The sequence below is a fragment of the Artemia sp. Qi Xiang Cuo genome, chromosome 1 (genome assembly GCF_049724085.1).
Source record: "Artemia sp. Qi Xiang Cuo chromosome 1, ASM4972408v1, whole genome shotgun sequence".
NCBI lineage: Eukaryota > Metazoa > Arthropoda > Branchiopoda > Anostraca > Artemiidae > Artemia > Artemia sp. Qi Xiang Cuo.
Window position 1 is genome coordinate 36604513 of NC_142794.1, and position 24254 is coordinate 36628766.

A 24254-nucleotide genomic window follows, 5' to 3' on the forward strand; every position below is an offset into this window, starting at 1 on the left:
GATTTGTCACCCGTAGTCAGAACAGGAGAACTGTATATCCAGAACAAAAGTTGTAGAAGTGGATTGAATATAAAGCGTTATTGTGCACGATTATTCTTCCTTAGAAATAGTGTTCTCAGAACGATTCTAAGATATCACTTTATGTTTTCTAATGGATACCCTGTGTAAGAAATATTAAATAATATTTGAGTTATGTACATTCATTTTTCCCTCTCGTGTGAAAGATCTTATAACGGTAATTGTGGTATGCTGTAGTACTTTCAGTAATGACAGCATTTCAGAGTATGTCATGCCTGCAATTCGGGTTGGGAGGGGCCACTACTCCTATTATTGATCCAAAGGGTGCCTGTCTTCTGAAATTTTTATTTCAAATGCACATTTTTTTGCCTTCGTTCTCAAATTTTCTCTCTTTTTTTCAGAAAAAGGGAGAGTTTATAAAAATTTATAATTTATAAATTTACAAAAATTGTAAATTGTATGGAATTTCTGGGTAATCCTTTTTCAAATTATTAAATATATGCATTACTTATAATTATAAATAATATGGCTATAACCTATCATAGTCTATAGCTTATGTTCCTAAATTTTCTCTTTTTTTTTCAAAACTGTTAATTTTTTGTGTTGTGTTGGAATGATCTTTTAACTTGTACATATGTATATAATGATAGTTTTTTGTTATGTGTAAACATTTTTCTTGTTTCTTTTTAGGTGTTGGAATTGGGACGGCCAACCAACCCAGTTGTGTGGTTGGCTGTCCTCTCCTTTACCATTGTAAGGCAATAGTGTCTGTGGATCAACTGCTAGGTCTTTAATCACTACCCAAAAAAGCAGGATAAAACCCACTTTGCTCAAACCTTCTCTTGTTTTCATTTCTTTTGGTTTTGACTCTTTAGTTAATTCATGGTTAAAATTCTGTTTATTGGCTCCAGGAATATGTGCCCCAAATTACATCCCACTGTATAATTTTCTTAGTTGGACCCACTTTGAAAGGAAATGCTTTAAATTTAATGAACTCCCTGAAGAACACAGTTTTTGTAATACCAGTAACATTAATAATAACATAATAGAATGTATAATAAAAAATTAATTTTAAAAATTACAAATAAATATAGTAATAACATATACATAAATAAATGATAAATATTATTATGTATGTAAGTAAGTAAGTATGACGGAACTAGACCCTTAAGGTCCAAACCGGCGGTGCTGGTCTTCGTTTCGTGGTCCTTCAGCCAGGAAGTACAATGGGGGGCTGGGGGTGAGCCCTCCTGTACTTTCGCACACCCTTCCTGCTTACCTTCCCAAGATTTTTCCAGGTACCCATTTAAAGCTAGGTCGACTCTGGCTAAGCTTACAGAGTCACGCCACTGATCCGCGTTCCAAACCAAATAACTGGCCATGCCAGGGATCGAACCCGTGCCCTTTGGACAAAGAATTCTCAACCCAGCGCACGTCCACTTAGCCAGGACGGCTGTATGTTACCGTGAATGTCCGAAATCAGGTTAATGTCAACATTCACCAGTGAACGTTAGATTAGGTTTGATTATGTTAGGTTAGGCTAAATTAGGTTTTAAATCTCAGAAATGGATTAAAAACAAAACCTAATCTAACCTAACCAAACCTGTCATCATCAAACCTTCCATTAAATTGAAAAAGTTGACTGGTAACGCTGATTAAATTCAATGAGAAACAACGGTATTTCTGACATTCATCGGTGAATGCCTACATTCACGAATATCGAACATTCACGGTAACATATGTATATATATATATATATATATATATATATATATATATATATATATATATATATATATATATATATATATATATATATATATATATATATATATATATATATATATATACTGCCCTGGCACTCGGCACGTTGCAGGCTTCTATTTATGGATTTTCATTGTCGCTTCTCTTCTAAACGCTGACAATTTGAGCCTTTTCTTGGTGTCATGACGTCCAAATAGACCTTAAATTAGTAGTGCCTTTGTAAAATTACTTTTTTTTATCACACCTTTAACTTTTGCCTCAGCTTGTCTTTTGTCATTATGAAAGACATACCGCCGAACCTTTGTATCTTTTAATTATTCATGTAGTGGGACAAAAACTTATTTTTCTTTCAACGATTTATCTAGTCCAGGTTTTTGATTAAAAGTTATGGTAGGCATTGATGACCTTATCCATGTCAAATCCAAAACCAAATAATCATTGCTATCATTTTCAATTTGTTTGGTTCGTTTTACCTGGGTTGTCTCGTCAATATGAAATACATATCGCCGAACTTTTTTTTTTTTTTTTTTTTTTTTTTTTTTTACAAAGGTATGGTAGGCATTGATGACCTTAACCATGTCAAAATCCCAAATCCAATCATCATCGCTATTGTTTTCAATTTTGACACGTTTTGATTCTCAATGTCCAGGTTTTTCATTGACTCGCTCACATGCTCTGTATTGCATGTCTTCCAACCGCGTGTGTCTTGGCTCTTCGTTTTTTACTCGCTCGCATGTCTTCTAACCGCGTGTCTTTTTGCTCTTCATTGATTACTTCAGACAATTTAGCCATGGCCTTTGCTTTAGCTACCTGTAAAGGTGTTGTCGCAATTGATGGTGCAAATTTTCGTTTTTTAGGCCTTTCCAAGACATTATATTATATAAATAACTGATGCGTTGGAAACTCAACAATCTTATTTATGTCATATAAGAAAATGCTTATATGATGTACTAACATAGTACATGACGTTATTTGCAACAACCAAAATTAACTCTCTTAATGAATTTTCTCAGACTTCTGACTTATCTAAATCGTTTTTTTATGCGAGAATATCCCAAGATACCAATTTTCCCGAAAAAATATGGAGCTGTTTTCGAGGAAAAATACATAAATATACAATTATTGCTCGTTTGTAAAGATAGCATATATATATATATATATATATATATATATATATATATATATATATATATATGGGTATTGAAATTTATAAGACTGTCTTTAGTTTCATTTTCTGTTGTTGATCTTTTATTATTCTTTAATTTCATTTTTGATTTATTTATTTTTCTGAAACAACGGAGGGTATCTGTCCTTATTAATCTTTCATGCTTATATTCTGTATTTATAGATATTTGCACGTGTAAGTGCCAAAGATCTAAGCAAAAAGTACCAAAACGTAAACAAAATAATTTTTCCCTACTCAATAGTCGTCCTGGAAACTTATAATACCTAATGCTGCATATGTTTACTGTTGAATCGGTTTGTTCAAAACGCTAAATTCCAAACTTCTGGTTTTCTACCATTTTAGTCAGCCTGACGTTGACACATGGGTGATCGGAAATAAATCCCAGAGGTTTTGTGGTCTTTTGCCCTATTTTGCGCCTTGTTAAGAGCCTGAGGGTGACCTATCGGGGAACGGAAATGAATCCCAGAGGTTTTATAGCCTTTCACCCCATTTCGCGCCAGTGTTAAGCAGCTTGATGATAACAGATTGGTGAACTTAAATAAAAGATAGCATATATATATATATATATATATGGGTATTGAAATTTATAAGACTGTCTTTAGTTTCATTTTCTGTTGTTGATCTTTTATTATTCTTTAATTTCATTTTTGATTTATTTATTTTTCTGAAACAACGGAGGGTATCTGTCCTTATTAATCTTTCATGCTTATATTCTGTATTTATAGATATTTGCACGTGTAAGTGCCAAAGATCTAAGCAAAAACTTATAATACCTAATGCTGCATATGTTTACTGTTGAATCGGTTTGTTCAAAACGCTAAATTCCAAACTTCTGGTTTTCTACCATTTTAGTCAGCCTGACGTTGACACATGGGTGATCGGAAATAAGTCCCAGAGGTTTTATGGTCTGTTTATAATCTCAATTCTTTCCAATTGGGAATGTCTTGTCGTTCTATTGTAATGTTAATCCCTCTTCTTTTTTTTCAATAAGATAAAAATACTTCTCAGGCAAATTCAATTGTGTTTGAGTAGGCTTTCTTCAAGGAGTGTGACAAAAAGTCCAACTTCAGCGAAAAGACTGAGGGATTGAGGAGGGGGTAGTCCCCTTCATATGAAGAATACTTTCTGATCGTTTTAAGTTTTAATGTCGCTCCTTACTTTCGGTTGAAAGTTCTTTTTATGTATTTAATTTCTGACCGTTTTCCAAATTATGTCATGAATCCCCTCCGTGTAAATCTTCTCGGAAAATTTTCTCCCTGTAGAAAGTTCTCCCTGAAAAACCTCCCCCCCCCCCCCAAAAAAAAAAATAAATAAACATACATTTTCCAATAACAAATACTATATGTATTTGTGATTTTGCCCACTGTGAACAGTAGGCAAATTGTGTAACTTACAGTTCTTTCTCGGGGACTATGGAGGGCCTTGTCATTCCCAAAGGCGTAATTATTGGACATTACAACCATGCCGAATCATATGGTTATCTCAAAATTTTGATCACATGTCTTTGGGAAAATAGGGGCATGGGAGGCGGGCTAGCTGCCCTCCAATCTTTCTTCATCACAAATGGGCACTGAAACTTTTGATATCCATTCAAATGACCCCTCTTCGAATCTTCTAGGATCATTGGTTCGTATGATCACCCCTGAAAAAAAAACACGTATAAATAAAAAATAAAATTCCAAATAAATAAAAAAAAATACAATTTTCCACTTTGTTCTAGATAGGAGCTTGAAACCCCTACAGTATGATCCTCTGATATGCTGAATTCAATGGCGTGTTTAAACAATGAATTAGTCGCACAACATAGGATATTTTCTGTCTGAGCTAAATACAGCCAAGGAATGTGGGTCTTTTTTGCTGACAGGGATATGCAAATTAATTTGGTTGAATATTTCAGATATGTAACCGATAGCCATCCTTATGGAAAAAGGAAATAACTAAATAAAACTCACAGAAAATACTCGTGATTCCAGACAAAAATAAAAGAGCCTTAATGTCATCAAATCCCAAGGAATTTAGGTCAACTTCCGCTAGGGTGGTTGTAATACGTCTCATTAAATGTTCGTTAATTCTTATTAAACTTCTGTGAACTTCCTTTAGGGTGGTGGTTTTGAGTCTTAATTTTGTTCTCATTTTTAGTCGAATAATTTTTAAATATGGGTTATTTTAATGGGTTTTAATTAGTTATTTTTGCTAATTACGGCTATTGGTTATATAGCCGAAATATTTCTCTGAATCAGTTCGCCTATCTCTGCTAGTACAAAAAGTCCTTATTTCTAGGAATAATTTTGATCTGTAGTACGGGAGCGCAGAGTGAAATTCGTAATGGCAAACTACGCATATGAATTCCCCTGGAGTTGATCTATAGACTTAGCAGCTTTAATATCACAGACACTAATGCCTCATCTCTCAATTCCAGCTGAAAAAGAAGGAACTAATAATGCGAGCCAAGCTAAGACGCCAGCTGTGAACGTCAAGGGCGCACTTGATCGCCAATCCTGTTTGGAAGCATTGGCTTCGCTTCGTCATACTAAATGGTTTCAGGTGCGACCCTACGGACTTTAGACCTAGTTCCTATCTAAGCTATTTGAACTCACATGTCGTATAAATGTTCGGTACTAAGCTAATCCTAGGTTAGATAATATTAATTTTTGGATTCGGGGGGCTTCGAAAGTGGTCGTACTAGGGGTTTTGTAGATCAAGCCAAAACACATGATCATCACATAAGCACTGCTCCTGTGTGGTTTTAGAGAGCTTTTTCTAATCATAAATACAACCATATATGGGGTTTCTGTTTAGTCTGCCCTAGCCTTATAGCAGCTTCTTGGTAACATTTTTGCGTAATGTTGTTAACTGTGAGACGAAATATTTGTGTCATTTCGGTCTGATTTCTTATTGTAATGTAGATCATTGGCAGCTTATACACAGAATGAGGTTATTACCTCCAAATTCTGTCGGTTTGAGGTATGAAGTCGATCTTGTTCGATTTTTTGCTTCTGATAAGTAATAACTCAATAAATGAGCTTTTTGACTCCAATTCTCGTGATTTTTTTTAAAATAACCATTTTTTCAATTTTCAAATTTGCTTTGATTCCTTTTTGAAAATGGTATCCTATTAGCTATATGAATAGCTTGCCTCTTTTGAAATCGTATGTAAGGCTGGCAGTGCTTATCGGATGAGTGAAATTAAATGGTCAGGTACTATGAGACGAAAGAAAAACTTTTCTCTTTTAAAAAATTTTAAAAGCATATTGTCCTACCCTCATTTTTTGTTCACTCTTTTAACAAATTTTAACTGCGTATTTCTTGGTACCGAAATTTTGTACGTCATTATTTTTGAGGGTGACGTCATTATTTTCGAAGCTCCGTCAAATAAGATTTATTTATTTGCTTTCTGCTTCTCTTTTTTGTTATTCTCTTTCTATATTGGATCACTGTTATTTGTGATACAATGTTAAAGTTGTTTTTCGGAGCTTTTTAGTTGTGTCACCCTCGAAGAACGCCATGTTAGTGGCGTGGTACGACCACAAGATTATACGGAGTGCCGTAGCTTTGTGTTCTTATCATGTCATTCTTTTTTTTTTTTTTTTTTTTTCACTTACCTATGTCTTTTGATCAGTTTACTGGTTTTAGGCTAGAGCTGTTGGTCTGCCCTGCTGCGTTTTGGTCCTGAGAGTTCTTAGAGACATGTCGATGCGCATCCCTGCTCTTCGTCCCTTGAAGCACTGGGTATGTTTTTTTTTTTTTTTTTTTTTTTTTTTTTTTTTTTTTTTTTTTTTTATGTATGTATGTATGTATGTATGTATATACAGTGTTTGAGGTTTTGCTTATTTAGAATCTGGAACTAAAGCTGGGCTCTGGTCGAAATCTAATTTTGCTTTTGCATTTAAAGAAGTTTCACCTCATGAGGGGGAGTTGTATTTGTCAGAAGAGCCCCCACCCCCTAAAAGAACTTGGAAACTTTTACCGGGAACTGTATAATTTGCTGTTTAAGTCCCCACTGATCCCTCACTGTCTTTCACCAGAAGAAATTAATATTGAAGAGACGCGTAATGTGATCCCATCCCTCCTGATAGATAGATTTTGCGTGTTAAAAGAAGTATTGCAGTAGATGCATACTTACATGGAGGAAGTTGTTTGTAGGATTTACTATTTTGATAGGTTTAGAGATTATTATGTTCTGGGTTTTACATCGCCTTACGAATGTCTTCCTGTGAGCGAATCTTTGGTTTACGTCCGCTTTGGTTTTGAGCTGAAAGATTCGCTTCCCTGACTGGGAAATTCGTCTTTGAAATAAAAAAAAAGTTTCCTGATTTTGCACTATTGAAAATGAACTTTTAGTATCCTTTTTTGGATAACTAGACAAGTAAAAGAACTAAAGCCGAAATGGCCCACCATGACGAAACCAAAGAAGAAAAATTTGTAAGACTGTGGGTCTATGGCCAGTTGGACAAAGAAGAAGGCGAATCACAAAAACATTTTGCCTGTATCCAACAAGGCGTCCTCGGGTTGACAAAGGAAGAATCTAAATCCCGAACAACTTTAAAAAAAGAAAGAAGTCAAAGATTAAAAAAATAAAGAAAAGTCAAACCGGTATATTCAATTGCTACTCCATGAGCAAATCGTGGAAATAGAATACTTGACTTAACGCTCTTGCTCAGCAGGGTCGCCAGCGTAGATGGAACTGGCTGACAGCGCTGTAGTTAGAATAACTACAGTTGAATGAGGCGCTTCTAAAAGAACTGATTGTTGCTTCTCCTTGTGATTGCAACTGGCTGTTGAACCATATTTCTTACGATATCCTTCTTTAGTTTTAGCAATAGGCTACAGGTTCTTTTTAGAATACTACTCGAAAATATTGAAGAATTTTGCTATAGATAGATTAAAAATGAATGTCTAACAGCTTTAAGCTAAGATCATCTTGCCAATATTGGAAAAACATAATTAAATAATGCACGAGCTCCAATAAACAGCAACACTGAAAATAAAAAAAAAATGCAAGTACTGCTTAAGGGTCAACACCCTAAGATATAAAGTGATACACAAATGAAGTAGAATGTTTTTCTGTTACTGAAGTCAATTTCTCTTGAAGTAATGGCCTACTGAAAATCTTTCCAGTTAAGTCTAGTGTGGTCTTTAGTTTCCATTTTGCATCGGTAGGGAGGAAGAATGTGACGGAAAGAGGCACCTAAATCAATTCTGATTTTTTGTCTTCTTCTTCTTGAATTCGTTAGTAGAAAAGACAGATCGTGATATAGCTGCAACCAAGTAAAGACAGAACCTGGCCTGTAGTGACCAAAATTAAAAGACCTGTTGAATTACAAACCAGTTCTCATGGTTAAAACTAAATTCATTTTATTTGTAGCAAGTTACATTGTAAAATAAGCAAATATCAGAGCCTGTCGTTGCGACAGACGTAACAGAGAAAAAACCCATGACGTACACGTTCTTGTGAGTACTAGGGAATCCGCTAATCAACGTCAAATGACCGAATTGGTATTTAACATTCAGCAGCTCTAAATTAGAAGTACCAATTGATGCCCTCTCTGGGGCATCAATAGAGAGGAGCCGGGAAACATAAAGGATTTAAAACATGTAAAAATTGGGAAAATTGGTCTAGAGGAATTTCAGTGCGAAGTGCATGGTAAGCTTGTGTCGTCTTGTTTCCAAGGAACTCGGGTGAAGCTGATTTGCGCCATCTTCACGAACAGCATCGATTGTGACGGTGCTTTTTGCTTACTACAATTTGCTTAACATACTTCTGTCTAGTACTCTAATCATCTGTGCAGTTGGTTGTTTGGGTTGAGGGGGTGAGGTATTGGTTTAGATCTAAATTATTAAAATAGAATTTGGATGGCTAAGTGTAACTTATCTAATTATCTTTTTCTTTTTTTGAAGTTTGTGAGTCGTGAACAGTAACTAATGCATTAAAAAATGCTGCATTGTTGTGCCACACTCAACACACATCGGTTAATTCCAGTGTTTCCACCATAAAATTGGACTACAACCTTAACATTATTCACCACTTAATTCCAACGAAAAAAGTTGTACTTCAAGACGTTAAACCTCCTTCAGAGCCAGGAATGGCGCATAGGTCGTGTACGAAATCTCTTCGGAAATTACCCGTTACATGTCGAGTTAGCGCTGACCTCGAAAAGTCCGGGAATAAATGAGCCACTGAATATGCTCATGTCTCTTAGCGTTTTCTCCAATACGTTGTCATTCGAACGCTATCGCAATTTAGATCTTAAATATACAAAGGGGCTAATCGTTCAAGGCTCTCTGAAAAAAGAACAATTGACGAAAATGGACTAAGCGATATAACGGTAAATCCGTATTTCTGACCCTTTTAATATCTTGATTCTAATTATGCTGAAAGGAATCATTGAATTTCAAGTGGCAATGGTTGACCAAATGATAAAGCGATCAAATTAACAGACTGAATTGTGGAACTTTCTTCTATCTAATATGGTACTACAACAGACTACAACAAATTCAGCCCACATATATTCAGAACGGTTAACATTAAAAGGGCTATAAAAAACATAAAAAAGGGCTAACGAGATTGTTCTGTACTTACCGAAATAAAGATTGTTTAAAATTTTCTGGTTTCCCTTGCCTCGTTGCTGAGGTTGCCATCCTAGCTGAGTGGTTGGAAAGCTAGACTTGAAATCATTCGTCTATGGAGATGGAGACTCGAGTCCTGGTATCACTGGTGACTTTGTTTGGAACGGGCGTGACTTTGAGCTCAGCCAGAGTCGACCCAGCTCTAAATGGGTACCTGGAGAAGTCTGGGGAAGGTAAACTGGAAGGGTTTGTGAAAGCACGGGATGGCTGGCAAGTCCAATGCCGTGTTCTTTACCTCTTCTTTTACCTCGTCTGGGAACGAAATTTATTGCAAAAATTATTTGTTGATACAGCACCTTCGCTTGTCTAATTAATTCTGTTTAATGATTTTTTTTACGGTAGAATAAATTCAGGAGTATTGAGTGTATTTGCCCCTTTCATGGTATAGGCTTTCAAGTATCCTAATGCCACATTAGGTTAGTTTTTGCCAATGAGGAAAGGGCAATTCTAATTATATTCCCGATTATATATCATCATGCTAATTCCCATTAAAAATATGGCTGTTTTTTTTTTTTTTTTTTTTTTTTTGTTGTTGTTTTTCTACAAGCTTTTGGAGTTATAAAATTATAGTGTCATTTAGGTAACCGTCGTCGCTATCACTATTAATGCTTTATGGGAGTTTTGTAGGGATTATTGAAAGCTTCCTTCGACACAACGTTATACGTCTGATGTTCATTTTCATGTGGTTGTAGGAACTTCCAAGCTAATTTGTCGTTTAACACAGGAAAATGACGTTCAACCAGCCGTAATTATTGACAGGTGTACGAAGGTCGACGCCAGCAAATTCGAAAGGTTGCCCTTGTGATTTATGTATAGTCATCGCAGACGGTGGTCGAAGTGGAAATTGGTTTCGTTGTACTGTACATCAAAGTTGACCTTTACTGGAGTTGAGCATACCTCGTTTACTTTAATTACGCTGTTGCATGTAATTCAATAACAGCCAGGCGTGTTCCATTGCACATACCCTCTGAAATATCTAAATTGCGTATTGGCATATTTAATTCAAATCCTATTTCGTGTTCGTTATTTATATCAAATGTAAACTATTAAAATTTGATTTAAATCCTTTTAGGAGGGTTCTTTCCAATAATACAGAGATATTGATAGAAGGATAGAGATTTTGGCAGGATTTAACTTTGATTGGATTTGTATTCTTCTGGGAGACGATCGACAATCTTAGCATCAATTATACTTATTTTGAGCCGTATTAAAATAACATGTTCCTTCATTCCAACGTAATTTTGGTTTGCAAGGTGATTTCTAAATACTTTTTCAATTAGATTACCACTGCAAATTATATCCTCAGGTAGTTTCATTTCGTTAATTCATTTTTTGGACAATTTCCATTCCCCATCCTCAGGATCTTTCCTTTGCGAATGCTTCCTGCTCAGGATCGACACGCATATTTTTTTATTCCAAAAATAATTCTGAAACACTTCCAGAGATGCCTTTTTTACGACAAATGAAAGTGTTTCACTACGGCTGCTTTGGAGTTGAACTGGTAAGCACTGAGGGAAATCACCACCAGCGAAAAAATTTTCTCCAAACGGCAAGTTCGGATTTGCAATAGACTGTAATAGCTAATCCATGTTTTGTAAACCTTACTTTGGTAACTTTGGTGCCTCATTCATTAGGAAACCATCAATTTAGCTAGTTCTATAGCTTTTACTGAACAACGTTTAATTCTGGAAAGTTGTCCGATAAAAGCGGAAGTTTCAGGTTAAATGTCTCGTGTGTTGTTTATCCAACAGGCAATAGTTAATGTGATTCAGCTAAACGTACACATTTCACTTTTTTACCACAAAGTAAATGATACAAGGTTTCATACACGAAGGTTTACCGGTATTGCCTGGTCCATCTATTAAAAAAAAAATTCTTTCAGTATTGTTTGAAAAATTGGCTGCACTTAAAATACTGTCCATAGTTTGTTTTATTTCCCATGCACAATTTGATACATGCGTTCTCCAGCAGTAGCTGACTCATCAGAATTTAGAACGTCCTTGGTAAATATTAATGTCGTGCATACCATTCCACAGGGAAACAAAAATTTCTATATTCCGTTGCTATCGTATTTACCTTGAATACAATGAAGTACGTTTGATTGCAGGATCCTGGGATTTAGTATGTCGTCGTGCTTGCAGAATAACATCTTTAGCCAACTGATTTTAGAATTTTAGCCAGGGACTTTTGATCTGCGGGACATCCAAAAACAAGGAACTAAACGAAGAATATTTTCACTGCAAGACATTTTTGACAGTACGGATTCTTGTAGACCATCTAACCACGGTTAATCTTCCACCCGAGGCCATGAGCTATGCGAGCTTGTTTGTGTGTAGCCTACCGAATGTCATTCACACCACGGAGATCTTCAATACTTGTTGGCATCCTTCATATGATAGAGAAGCAATAGCAAATGGAAGCATGCTGGTTGAGCCATATAATATACGTTGTGTATTCTATCAGTGACACGCAACCGACGGATTCGGGGCTCGAATATACTCGTTTTGATCCCATTTAAAATGGTTGGGGATTTGCCAATAGTAGTAATAATTCTGGTTTGTTTGCATTTGCTTCAACGCCTTGTTATGTCGAATATCATTATCTTGCATACGGTATTGGCCATATAAATGAATATTCAAAGCTTTAACGATATGACTCTTTGGATTTCGCGGTCAAGTAACCGCAATCATGCTTCAGTTAGTGTAATGCAGCGACCTTCCACGGAATTATTGCTAGTATAAAGATAAAGTACCGGTAGACCGGCGGCTTCGCTGCTGGTCCCCAATATGGCTACGCGGCGGGCTTTTATATATTGATTCTCATTATCGCTTGTCTTCTAATCGAGACCACTGGAAGACATGATTTCTAATTGTGAATCGGCAGGTCGATTTACATCATCCTCCATTTCTCGGATTTTCATGTAACCATCGGTATAGTTGTTTTTTTTCGCAATATTCCTTCCAAAAGATCTATTAGGTCATGAGAGATCCCATAATTTAAAGGACGTGCAATGTGTTCTTCAACCGCGTTTCTGGAACTCTTTAGAGAGAAGGTGACGTCCTATAAAGATCAATGACGTATATATATATATATATATATATATATATATATATATATATATATATATATATATATATATATATATATATATAATACTCATGGGAGTATTGGAAATCTACGGACTGATTGTAAAATGAGAAATACTCGCTTTGGGTACATTTTTTGTAATGTCGCACTGGGAGCTTCAGGTACTTTTCAAGTATATAGGTGAATATTTTGTACAAAGTGATATCAGAGAAATTCGATAACCTGTATTGGGTTATATTGCCTCCTTACGCAAAATAACTTTACTTGGTCTTATTTTTTCTATTCTGTTTCACTGCTATCTTCAATTACCAACTTAAATTATATAAGGTAACTGTTTCGTACAAAATAATACCAGGCAAGCGTAGGAACCTATTGAAGATTATACAGGCCTGATAAAGGCAAAAATAATTTTATTTTGAATAAATTTTATCTCAACCAATATTTGGAGTTATTAACTTTTCAATTATGAAGGTAGATGGTTCGCCCCCTCCTCTCCCGATCCTTTTAGAAAAGATATTTTGATAGGGGACTTGCAATCCTTTTATTATTTCGTATTCGCATTTAATTTTGTTTCTAAATGACTAATAGTTTCATATGGTTTGTAGATCTCTGTTAATTTTTTGAGTATTAATTTCTTTACGCACTCCATAGTCCATTTTATTTCTCGCAGGAGGTAGTGTAAGGCTATTTATTTTATTTGTTTTTGTTTAGGCTCTGGAATTGATTGCTGAAAAGGTTTTGTTTAGCGCTGGCGCCCCTCTTAGTCCCGGTGCGGCTCTTAGAAGAATACTAGAGGCTATTGCATCTGGATTTCTTCTCGAAGGTAAGGATTTTTCAGACATTTATCTTTTTTCGTTATTTTTCTGATTTTCTTTCTCTACCCTATCTCATCACGATTTTTCTCTAAAAGAATTTCTTTCTTCTTTTTTTGTGAAAAATTATTCCTGTATTCTAGTGGGGTTCTTTTACTAGAAATCCTTATTCGTTTTCAAATATAATTTTTAATTTGCCTTTTTTTTTATTGTTATTATTATTATAAGCAGCCGTAAAGCTTGTCGGAAGAGAGGCGAAAAAAAAACAATGTATACTCATTTGCGAGGATTGAGGAAATGTTTTGTCCCCTTCTTCCCAGCAAACATTTTTGAAGTTCCTTTACCCCCCCCCCCTCCCCACCTTCCTCACTCCCAAAAAACGGCACTTCTCATGAAAGTCTACTCAAACAAGGTAGGATTTCCAAAACTAGGGAAAAAAATTTTCACCATCTTAATTACACCTACTGGCTGTTTTGTATCGCGAGAAGTACTCGCTTGGTTGCACATAGCCTTTGTAAAATACCAAAGATTACTGATTGGTTAGAGTTATGGACGGACACTTACCTATTATATTGGCCAATCATCTGACACTTCTCGATTATATAATATTTTGAATAGATTGGAAACACAAGTTATGGAATTTCGTGTGTGGATTCAAATGTTATAATATTTCTCTTATTCTTTCTAGGCGGTCCAGGTCTACTTGACCCATGCGAGAAAGAGCCAACGGATGCTGCAGGAAATTTAACGAACCAAGAAAGGCTTGATATAACCGCTTACGCTCAGGTATTTTATTTTTATATTTCTTTATACTTTTTTTTCTTCGATTATAAGTTGTTGAAAAATATGATGAAAAAAGTTGGTGAAAATGTCAATGGAATGATAAAATTACTCCCGAATATAAATTCAGCAGAATAGTCATGCAGAATAATGTTTGGGAATAAAAAAAAATTAAATAGAATATAATAATATAAAAATAGAATATAATATAATAGATATATATGATAAAATTACTCCCGAATATAAATTCAGCAGAATAGTCATGCAGAATAATGTTTGGGAATAAAAAAAAATTATATATATATATATATATATATATATATATATATATATATATATATATATATATATATATATATATATATATATATATATATATATATATATATATATATATATATATGGATATAAATAATAGTAAAAGTAGAATACATCAGGACTGCATTTAAAACCAGGAATTGAATGATAAACTAGACAAAGTTGACGATTAGGAATAATTAGTTCTTCGTCCGAATTAAAGTTTGCTTTTAAAATGCATAGAAGGACAACTGGTATATTTATAGGCCTAATGGAGTATTGATCAGGCATAGGAAAAAGCTTCGGGGGAAAAAATCTACAAAGCTCTGTATAAACTGATGACGTTTTAGACTCATTACGCGTGTTTTAGCATCCCTAAGATCAATATTTGGCAGTTTTCCTCCAAGGTCAGGTTTTGGCAATGAAAGGCCCATTTAAACCTGTCATGTCTGTGAATATACCAACTGATTGTGTCCTCGGCCCTTTTTAAATGCTTTGCTTCAGCCGCAATAATCATTTTTTTATTAGTGCTAATTTATCTGTTTTCCCGTTCCTAGCCGTAGTGTAAGTGTTAAGTACCCAGCAATCTGTTTCAAAGGGTTACTTGTACCAGTCAAATCGAGTATGATCCGAAATTAAACAATCCAAGCCAAGCCTTGTTGAAACATTCTATCAATTTCTTAAAAGATTTTAACAAAATCTGCTCGTTATAAATACTTCCATATACCATCGTCTTTTTAGGTCAATGAAGACAAAACCCCAAAAATCTTTTCAAAGTGGCTGCCCAATGTTACAAAAGGATTTTTTTCCTGGGAGGTGGGTATAACAACATAAAAAAACGCGTGAAAAATCTGTTATATATTCATTTTTGTTAAGTTTTTACGAGTCGGACAAACATTTTGTGGGGGGGGGGGAGGGTTCGACGCCCCTCCCCCCTGGATACGGCTTTGGTATAGGGGATCGCATTTCCGAGGAGGGGCATACGAACAGACACCGTTTTTGCGTTTAAAATGAATTAATCACTTTAAATCTGCAAGTAAAGGGGAACTTTTTTTATCTTGGAGTCTGTTACTAACAGAATGTTTGTTTCTAGGGTGTTCCAATTAATGTACTCTATAAAATATATCTGTATTTCAATTAATAATATGCCTATAAAACATAACGTTTTAAATATGTGGTATTATCCTAGGTAGATCTGGTATTTTACTGATTCTCAGAAGCTTTTTAAATATTGTTCTGAAAATATTATTGAAAAATTTAAAAGTGATAAAAACGCTTTTTTTCGTTTCAAATTCAAATATGCCATATTTTATAGGGGTTTGGTTCGAAAGTTGAATGATTGTCAGGCACTCCTGAAAAGGGGGCGTTTATTACAGCTCATAAGCCCAATGTTTTTCAGTGACTAAGGCAAAAAGGGAGCAAATGTGCCATATTTTATAGGGGTTTTGGTTCGAAAGTTGAAAGATTGTCAGGCACTCTTGAAAAAGGGACGTTTATTACCGATCATAAGCCCAATGTTTTTCAGTGACTTTAAGACCAAAAAGAGAATAAGACACCACAGATAGTATGACCATAAGGCAAAAAATAAAAAAGTTAAAAAAAATTATTCTTCATAATGAACATCTACTTTGAAAATTATCCAACGCAATCGATATATTTTGAAGCACTGTCATTTATTCAACCCACTACTTGTCTATATGAAGTAGGAAACTGCTTGTCTTTCTTTTTTGAAACCGTAATCTACTGCTAAAAATTTTTTCTATCACAAATCTTTGGATTATTGAAAATGAGGAGTTTGCACCAAAAATTATACCAAAGATAGCTTGCAAATATTGGATAAAGATCCTCCTGAGCCATCGCTGGCGCATAGGGCGTTGAGTTCGCGTTTCAGTTGCTGGGTGTTTTTACAGGGACAAGTAGCAAGCTTGTCGTCCAGCCCTTCTGCGGCGGGGATCGAATCTGGTGCTCCGGATTGGCAAGCAGAGCATTAATCCACTGTGCTACAACAGGTTGAACCAAATATATTGTTGCACTAAATATGGCTGGAGTCATGCGTAGGAAAATTAAAGCCAAAGTTGCTAAACTACACACTTTTTGTTGCTCCAACCAAATCCTACAGGAAAAATGTTTGTGGAAAACTCGAAAGGGGTCACTCACTCACAAATTAGAACTTCTGTTTTCCTTATTAATGGTCAAAATCTATTGGCAGGCAGTCAACAATGGGGCAGCACGCATTTTTTCCATGGTTTGTCCCTTCTCTGCTCTCTTTCCTTTTGTTTACTTATAATTACTTTATAGTCCAAACTTTTCAGGGGGGTAATAACCCCCCCCCCCCCTGCTGTCGCCGTGTACACTAACGACTCAAATGTCTTATGTAAACATTTTAGTGAAATGAGTGAACTTTTGGAGGTTTTGAGGGTTCAGGATACAAAATCGGTTTGAAACTTAATGTTGCGAACAGGGCCGTATCCAGGATTTTTTTCCTATCTAATTTTTGTGTAATTAATTTTCCTATCGAAAAATTGTGTGCAAGTTTGTTATTTGACTCATGAAATTTTCCCTACGTGCATTCAAGCCATTCACCTTCTGTTTCCTGAGCGTAGATAAGACTTAATTTCGTAGAACTACAAACTATTATTAAAAGGCTAGAGTCCGACTACTAGAAGTTGAAGTAACGGGTATAGTTGGAGGGTGAAAACTCTTAAAGACAATGGATTTGCGATGCAAGTTGTAATTTAATTGGAAATGATAAAGATTGTGGAAACTTTAAAGAAGTTTAATAGAGAAATTTCGCTGGAACAACGCTGTACATGATTATCAATTGCCCGTTTAAGCTTTCATTTTATTTATTTATTTATTTTTATATGCTTATTAAAACCAAAAAACTTCCTGGTAGAGGATAATCTTTGATCGAAAAATGATAATAAATTTTTATCTTGAATTAGTATTATTAGATTTAGAAGAGCTTTGAGTAGAATATGAAATTATATTTTCCCTTTCTTGCTAGCTAATGTCTGGGTTATAAGGGGATATTACTTGGATATAACTGGGTTATAAGGAGTATCCCTTGTCTCTTTTCGAGCACTCTAACATATTCAATGCACTGCTTGACTATATATCAAGCAGAAAAACCAACTGTCTTTTCTTTCAGCCAAATGCCATCGTGTGCTAAAAAAAAAAATGAAGTCATAAATTTTGATTAATATTTTATTCAATTTTTTGCAGAAAATAAATTGTCGTTTCTAAATTAAAAACGCCAAAATTGCCAGTCTAGCAAGATAAATTAGTTTTTGAAATCAAAATTAATTTTTAGTCTATATGGATGATAAAGCGAAGATAATATGACGCGAAATTTGGACAATAAGTGATAATAATATAGTCGAGAATTTATGATTTTAATGTTATTTTTATTTAGCATGCTCTGCGTTTGTTTGCTTTCCGTCAAGTTTACAAAGTCCTTGATATAGAACAGCTTCCAGCTCCAACTAAGCCGAAGGGAGGCCGAGGAGGCTATGGAAATCGTAAAAGGAGGCGCGAATCAGCTGGAGATGCTGAAGAGACATCTGCTGGTAAGCTTATCCTTCTCTTGTTGACTCTCCCTTCCTGTATCCCTCAATTTTATTTCCTTTTCATTGTTTATTTTTTAACTTACCTTTCTTTGTTTTTCTTTTTTTCATTTGTTACATGCTTCATTCTTTTCTGTCTGCTTTTGTCATCTTCTACAGCAGGCACAAAAAAAGATTTGTTTGTTTGATTTCTGATAAACAAAGTTGAATGTTGTTCACTTTTAAGATGCAAGTTTTCTTTTCTTCTGTTTTCACTTTTTCACTTTTTCCACTCAGTTAATGTTTTTCCTCCTTTTCTTGATATATTTTGTTTACCTGTTTACCTGATATACCTGATTTACCTGTTTACCTGATATACCTGATTTACCTGTTTACCTGATATATTTTGTTTTTTATAATTCGGTTTCAATTTAATTATAGACGTAAAGGCAGTGTGGTCTAAGCCATTATTTACATGTCATTCTATTCAGTAGCATAGAATGAAATGAAATGCTTATTTCGATAAGCAATCGTTTTAGACCCGTAATTCTACAATCTGTGATATCTGTGAATCTTCCAGAGTACCCAAAAAAATTGTCCATTGATGCAAGTTTTTGCCCAGGCCAAGGGTGGTGGTTATGTTAAAGAAGTTGAAGTTGGATTCAACTTTTGAACACAATTATCTATCAGAAAACATTGTACTAACCGAAACTCGTTGGAAATACAAGTTTAAAAAATGTGTTGATAGTAAGTCTTTACTAGTCAAATTCAATTTATAACAAAACTTATTTATATCCTAAATTTTGTGACAACGGGATGGGTTCGATATACAGTAATCCACATTCCTATCTTCTCCATTGAAGAGTTGCCGGGCACATCATATGTCATATATATATATATATATATATATATATATATATATATATATATATATATATATATATATATATATATATATATATATATATATATATATATATATATATATTCATTTTAGCTCGCATTAACCAAGGGGACAGCAATGGAGACACTTGGATAATTGTAATTTTTTGATTCAGTGTGGTGATTATTTCATTGGAATTTAGCTAATTCATTGGATAACAGTCCACTGACTGCTATATCTCAACTGAACTTTTTTGGGGGTGATCTTGTTGTGAATTTTAGAACTAAATGACCTTTGGCTTGTTGAATTCTGTAGACTGGTACAAGGATGTATCAGCAATCGTTGAGCCACTCTTGAGGTTTATTTTGTAGTCTCTGGATGATTGACGAAGTCTTTTATTGACCCTCTCTTTCAGACGTTTTTATTGTCTATAAAATGGCGTCTTCCGAAATGATCTGAAGCAATAATCTTCCTTCGTGAGCAAAAATTAAAGGTAACTGAAATAGCAAAATATAGAAAGATAATGAGTATGGCACAGTATGAAATCCGTGGTTCTAAATAAAAAAAGAGGAATTTGTTGGGTAGGGGCGCGGAGCTGTGATCACCTTTTCAGTATTGCAGTGAATGTATGTTTCAACAAAAAGTCTTTCTGACAGGGGTTGAGGTTGGGTTCTAATTTCCAAGAAGATCCAAAATAATGCAAATTGATCCAACTAATAATGATTAAACAATATATTCCCCCCCCCCCCCTAAATAACTTGCCTTTCCCTACTGAAAATTGTGTGCAAGTTTGTTATTTGATTCCTGAAGTTTTTCCTACATGTATTGAAGTCATTCACCTTCTGTTTCCTGAGCATACGCAAGTATACGCAAGTACAAGTAATACTTATTTTAATATTAGTAATAACAGTTATTATATTATTTGCATGGGGTATGGGCATTTCTACACTTGCTAATATTGGGCAGTGATTCCCAAAGTAGGTGCTACCGCTCCCTAGGGAGCGCTGCAGGAAACGGGAGGGGGTGGTGATGGGCACAGGTGCATTTGCGGGCTATGATTAGCTGTGGGGCGCGGTGAAAGCATAAAAGAAAGAAGAAAATAATCAGAAAAATGGTAACACTTATAACACATTTATAAATAAAATAATGTGAGGTAAGATTTATTAATGTGTTCAGTTGTTAACATGGCTTTGGTGTTGTTATTTTTTCACTTAATTTATTTTAACTTATTCTACCTTAACTGATTTATAAATCGGCCAATATATATATATGGTGGTAATAATAATATAAAACAAAACAGAAAAATGTAATACGTAAAAAATATCTGTTGTATTTGAAGACTAGATGACTAAATTATAAGATTCTTACTAATTCTTAGAAAAACAATCCTTACTTCATAATATGCAGATTAATCCTAGGTAACATATTTTGCAGGGGGAGAACCATTATCTTCACTTCTTTTCTTGTATTTCCAGTTTTTCTATCAGATTTTCCAATTTTTATGTCTATTTTCTTAGTCTTGAAAATCGTTTATAAACAAACACCCAAGTGCACCCATGTGAAATTTAGTGAAAACGCCCAAGTGAAATTTAAATACTTGGTGAGTATTATTATTTTTTTGTTGCAATTATATGTGCTTCACAATTAATGATTTCATTTGTATATATATTTCATTAAATACCTCCATAAAAGTTTTATTTTTTCTACAGATAATAATGGCTGAACCAAATAAAAAATACAAACAATATAATATCGAATATTTGAAATATGGTTTTATTGAGCCGCCTGTAAATATTACATTGCCAATGTGTTTGATTTGCCAGAAAACATTATTAAACGAAGCTATGAAGCCTTCTAAACTACAAGAACATTTGACTAAAATTCGTGGTGATAAAAAAGATAAGGATTTAAGTTATTTCCGTACACTAAAAGAAAAATTTAGCCAACAACCGACAGTGGCAAAACTCTTCATCCGCAACCTCACAAGATGGCAATGGCTTGCTTGCTTCTTATAATATTTCACTAATGATTGCCAAATCGGGAAAACCTCATACTATTGGTGAAGAACTAATAATACCGGCTATAAGTGAAGTAATACGAATTGTGTTATACAAGCCAGCATTTGATATTATAAAAAAAAACTGAGCAATAATAGAGTGCAAAGAAGAATTGATGAAATGGCACAAGATGTTGAAGATTCTTCGTGTGGCTATGTAAAAACATCTAGGTTTTTCTATTCAGCTTGACGAATCAATTTTGCCAGGAAACGAAGCTTTGCTGTTAGCATACGTACGGTTCATAAAGGAAGAAGAAATTTGCCAAGAATTATTATTGCTAAATATTTGCTAACTGACACGAAGGGGGAATTGATATTTCTTGCATTAGATGAGTTTTTTAAAGAAAAAGGAATACCTCTGGGTAATATTTAGCCACAGACGGTGTTCCAGCGATCGTAGGGTGATCCGTAAGTTTCTTGCATATTTAAAAAAAGATGTACCGAATGCATTCTCAGTACAAATGTGTCATTCGTCGCCAACATCTAGTTGCCCAAAATTTAAGTGCACGCCTACATAATTCATTATAATATGTAATTAAAGCTATCAACACAATTAGAAGCAGATCATTGAAGGATAGATTTTTTAAGCAGCTTTGTATTGAAAACGATGAAGAAATAGATAGTTTGCTGCTTCATACAGACACTCGATGGTTGTCAAAGGGTGCGTGTTTAGATAGGTTTTACAAGCTATTTAACTCGGTGCTGGAGTTGTTGAAAGATAAAATGAGGATTTGCCATCCAAACTTATTCAATCCAAAAGTGACATCGCTTACTTGACCGATTTGATTCAAAAAATTAATGAAAGAAATCTTCAACTTCAAGGTTTTGATTTGAATTTAATAAAAGTGAAATCTGTCGTTTCTGCATTTATGACAAAACTTCTTGTGTACAAGCAAAATTTCGGACAAGGGGAATTTCCAAATTTATCAGGAACAGAAAAAACTGGCGACATGCTTTCTTATTCTTGAGCCCTTAGATTCACTCCATTCGGATTTTCATAAACGATTTGATGATATATTAAAAATGAATATACCTGGTTGGATTTTGGATCCTTTTTTAAGCGCAAATAGAAGATTTTCTACAGTTACAAGAAGAATTGATGGAAGTAACTACAAATGATGAATTGAAATTTAAATTCAAAAGTGGCTACCAACAATTCTGGCTGCAAAAGGAGATCCCTACGGCTTATCCACAAATTTAGGCTGTCATTCAAAAAAAATTTGATTGCATTTCCGTCGTCATACTTAGTGTAACGTGGATTCAGTGCGGTAGTCAATATATTAACACAAAAAGAAACCTATTGCAAATAGTCAATCGCGGTAATTTGAGATTACTGCTGACTAAGATAGAACGGAAAATTGTTAGAATTGTTTCTGCATACCAGGTTCATCCTTCACATTAAAATTAACATACTTTTTTGTATCATCTTTATTCTGAATTTAATAAATAGTTTCATAATTTCAAACTTCGATGTCCGTAATTTAAAACTTTCTTCACTATATTATACGAAAAATGTACATATAATAATGATGTAAAATAATCTAACAGTCTTGCATAGAATGTAAAGACTGAAGAGGAGTTAACGAGTAAAAGATTAATTTTGACAATGATCATTATTTTAATAAATAAATCATCAAACGTTTCGGGAAAAAAAATCTCCATTATCATGGGTGTATTAATTTTCTAGGACCACAAGTGACTATATTGGATTTTACAGACATACTATATTTTATTACAAATGTAATATGTCGGTAAAACTCAATATACTGACTTGCGGTCCTAGAAAACTAGTATTTTAAGTGGACAATATTTTAGGTGCAACCAATTGTTCTAACGATATTAAAAGAACTACATGCATGGAAGCCATTCACCTTCAATTTCCTGAGCGTAGATAAGAGTATACGCAAGTACAAGTAATACTTGTTTTAATGTTAGTAAAAGCAGTTATTACTTTATTTGGATGGGGTGTGGTCATTTCTACGCTTGCTAATTCAGAAGCTTTTTCAAAATTTTACGCATTGCCATGTAATTCGGGATTTGGGGTGAATAAAAAACAATTCAACATTCATTCTGCATTATTACTACTACTACTACTAAAAACTCACCGCAGCACATGCCGCCTGAGGCCAACACAGCTACGCACGCTTCACCTCCACCCCAATCTATTCAACGCCTCCCTTTTTACACCCGCCCATGAAGTTCCCGTTTCCTTTAAATCTTTCTTTATGACGTCCTGCCACCCCAGACGAGGACGACCTGCTTTCCGTTTAGCCCTAGACGGTTGGCCGAAAAGAACAATCTTCGGCAATCTGTCATCTTTCATCCGCACAACATGCCCTAACCACCTCAACCTTTCTTTCATTATAGACCTAGAAAGTGGTATTGAACTACATTTTTCGTATAGCCTATTGTTTGAAATACGGTCAGTCAGCCGGGTACCCAGAACAATCCTTTAGCAATTTCTCTGGAAAACATCTAGCAAATCTTCATCCGCTTTTCGGAGCGTCCATGCTTCAGAGCCATATTTGACCACTGTCATCACTGTATCTTCTAAGATTCTAATCTTGGTTTGTATACTTATCTTCCTATTCTTCCAGACTTTTTTTAACTGTGAAAAAACACCCTGAGCCTTGGCTATTCTATTTTCAACATCTTCACAGCTCCCACCATCTTTACTAATAATACTAACAATGTAAGTGAATCTGCCCACCTGACCGATCTTTTCATTACCGAAAACGTCACATTTTCATATTCACTTACTCCTAGCCTTAGTGACTTAGTCTTCCTAACATTAATTTTCAAACCAATACTAGCAACCTGAACTCGCAAAACCTCTAAAACATCATTCATTTTGCTCACACTTCCATCTAGGATGATTAAATCATCAGCATAATCCAAGTCCATCAGACTTTTTCCTCACTATTTGATTCATTGGTCTCTCATTGCCTTCCTTGTGATTATTAAGACAAAGTCCATCACAATACTCCAAATATAGGGGGATAGAACACAGCCCTGCTCAACTCCTGATTTAATACCAAACCAGCTGTTAACCTCATTTCCTACCTTAACCGCAGCAGTGTTATTCTCGTACATAGCACTAATCATTTTAATGTATTTGTCTGGTATACCATACAAGGATAAAACCTTTACTAAAGCTCCCCTATCAACAGAATCGAACGCTTGCTCATAATCTATAAAA

At 34.7% G+C, this 24254-nt stretch overlaps 1 protein-coding gene across 2 annotated transcripts in view; it reads left to right on the forward strand.

Annotated features, from left to right (window-relative positions):
* Nucleotides 1-24254, forward strand: part of Zn72D (Zinc-finger protein 72D) — a 107813-nt gene that overhangs the window by 77565 nt on the left and 5994 nt on the right. For both annotated transcript variants that reach the window (XM_089100543.1, XM_089100593.1), the window contains exons 11-15: nucleotides 5388-5512; nucleotides 6602-6697; nucleotides 13394-13505; nucleotides 14183-14280; nucleotides 17987-18140. In XM_089100543.1, coding sequence (XP_088956669.1) covers nucleotides 5388-5512; nucleotides 6602-6697; nucleotides 13394-13505; nucleotides 14183-14280; nucleotides 17987-18140 — 585 coding nt within the window. The remainder of the gene's footprint in view (nucleotides 1-5387; nucleotides 5513-6601; nucleotides 6698-13393; nucleotides 13506-14182; nucleotides 14281-17986; nucleotides 18141-24254) is intronic.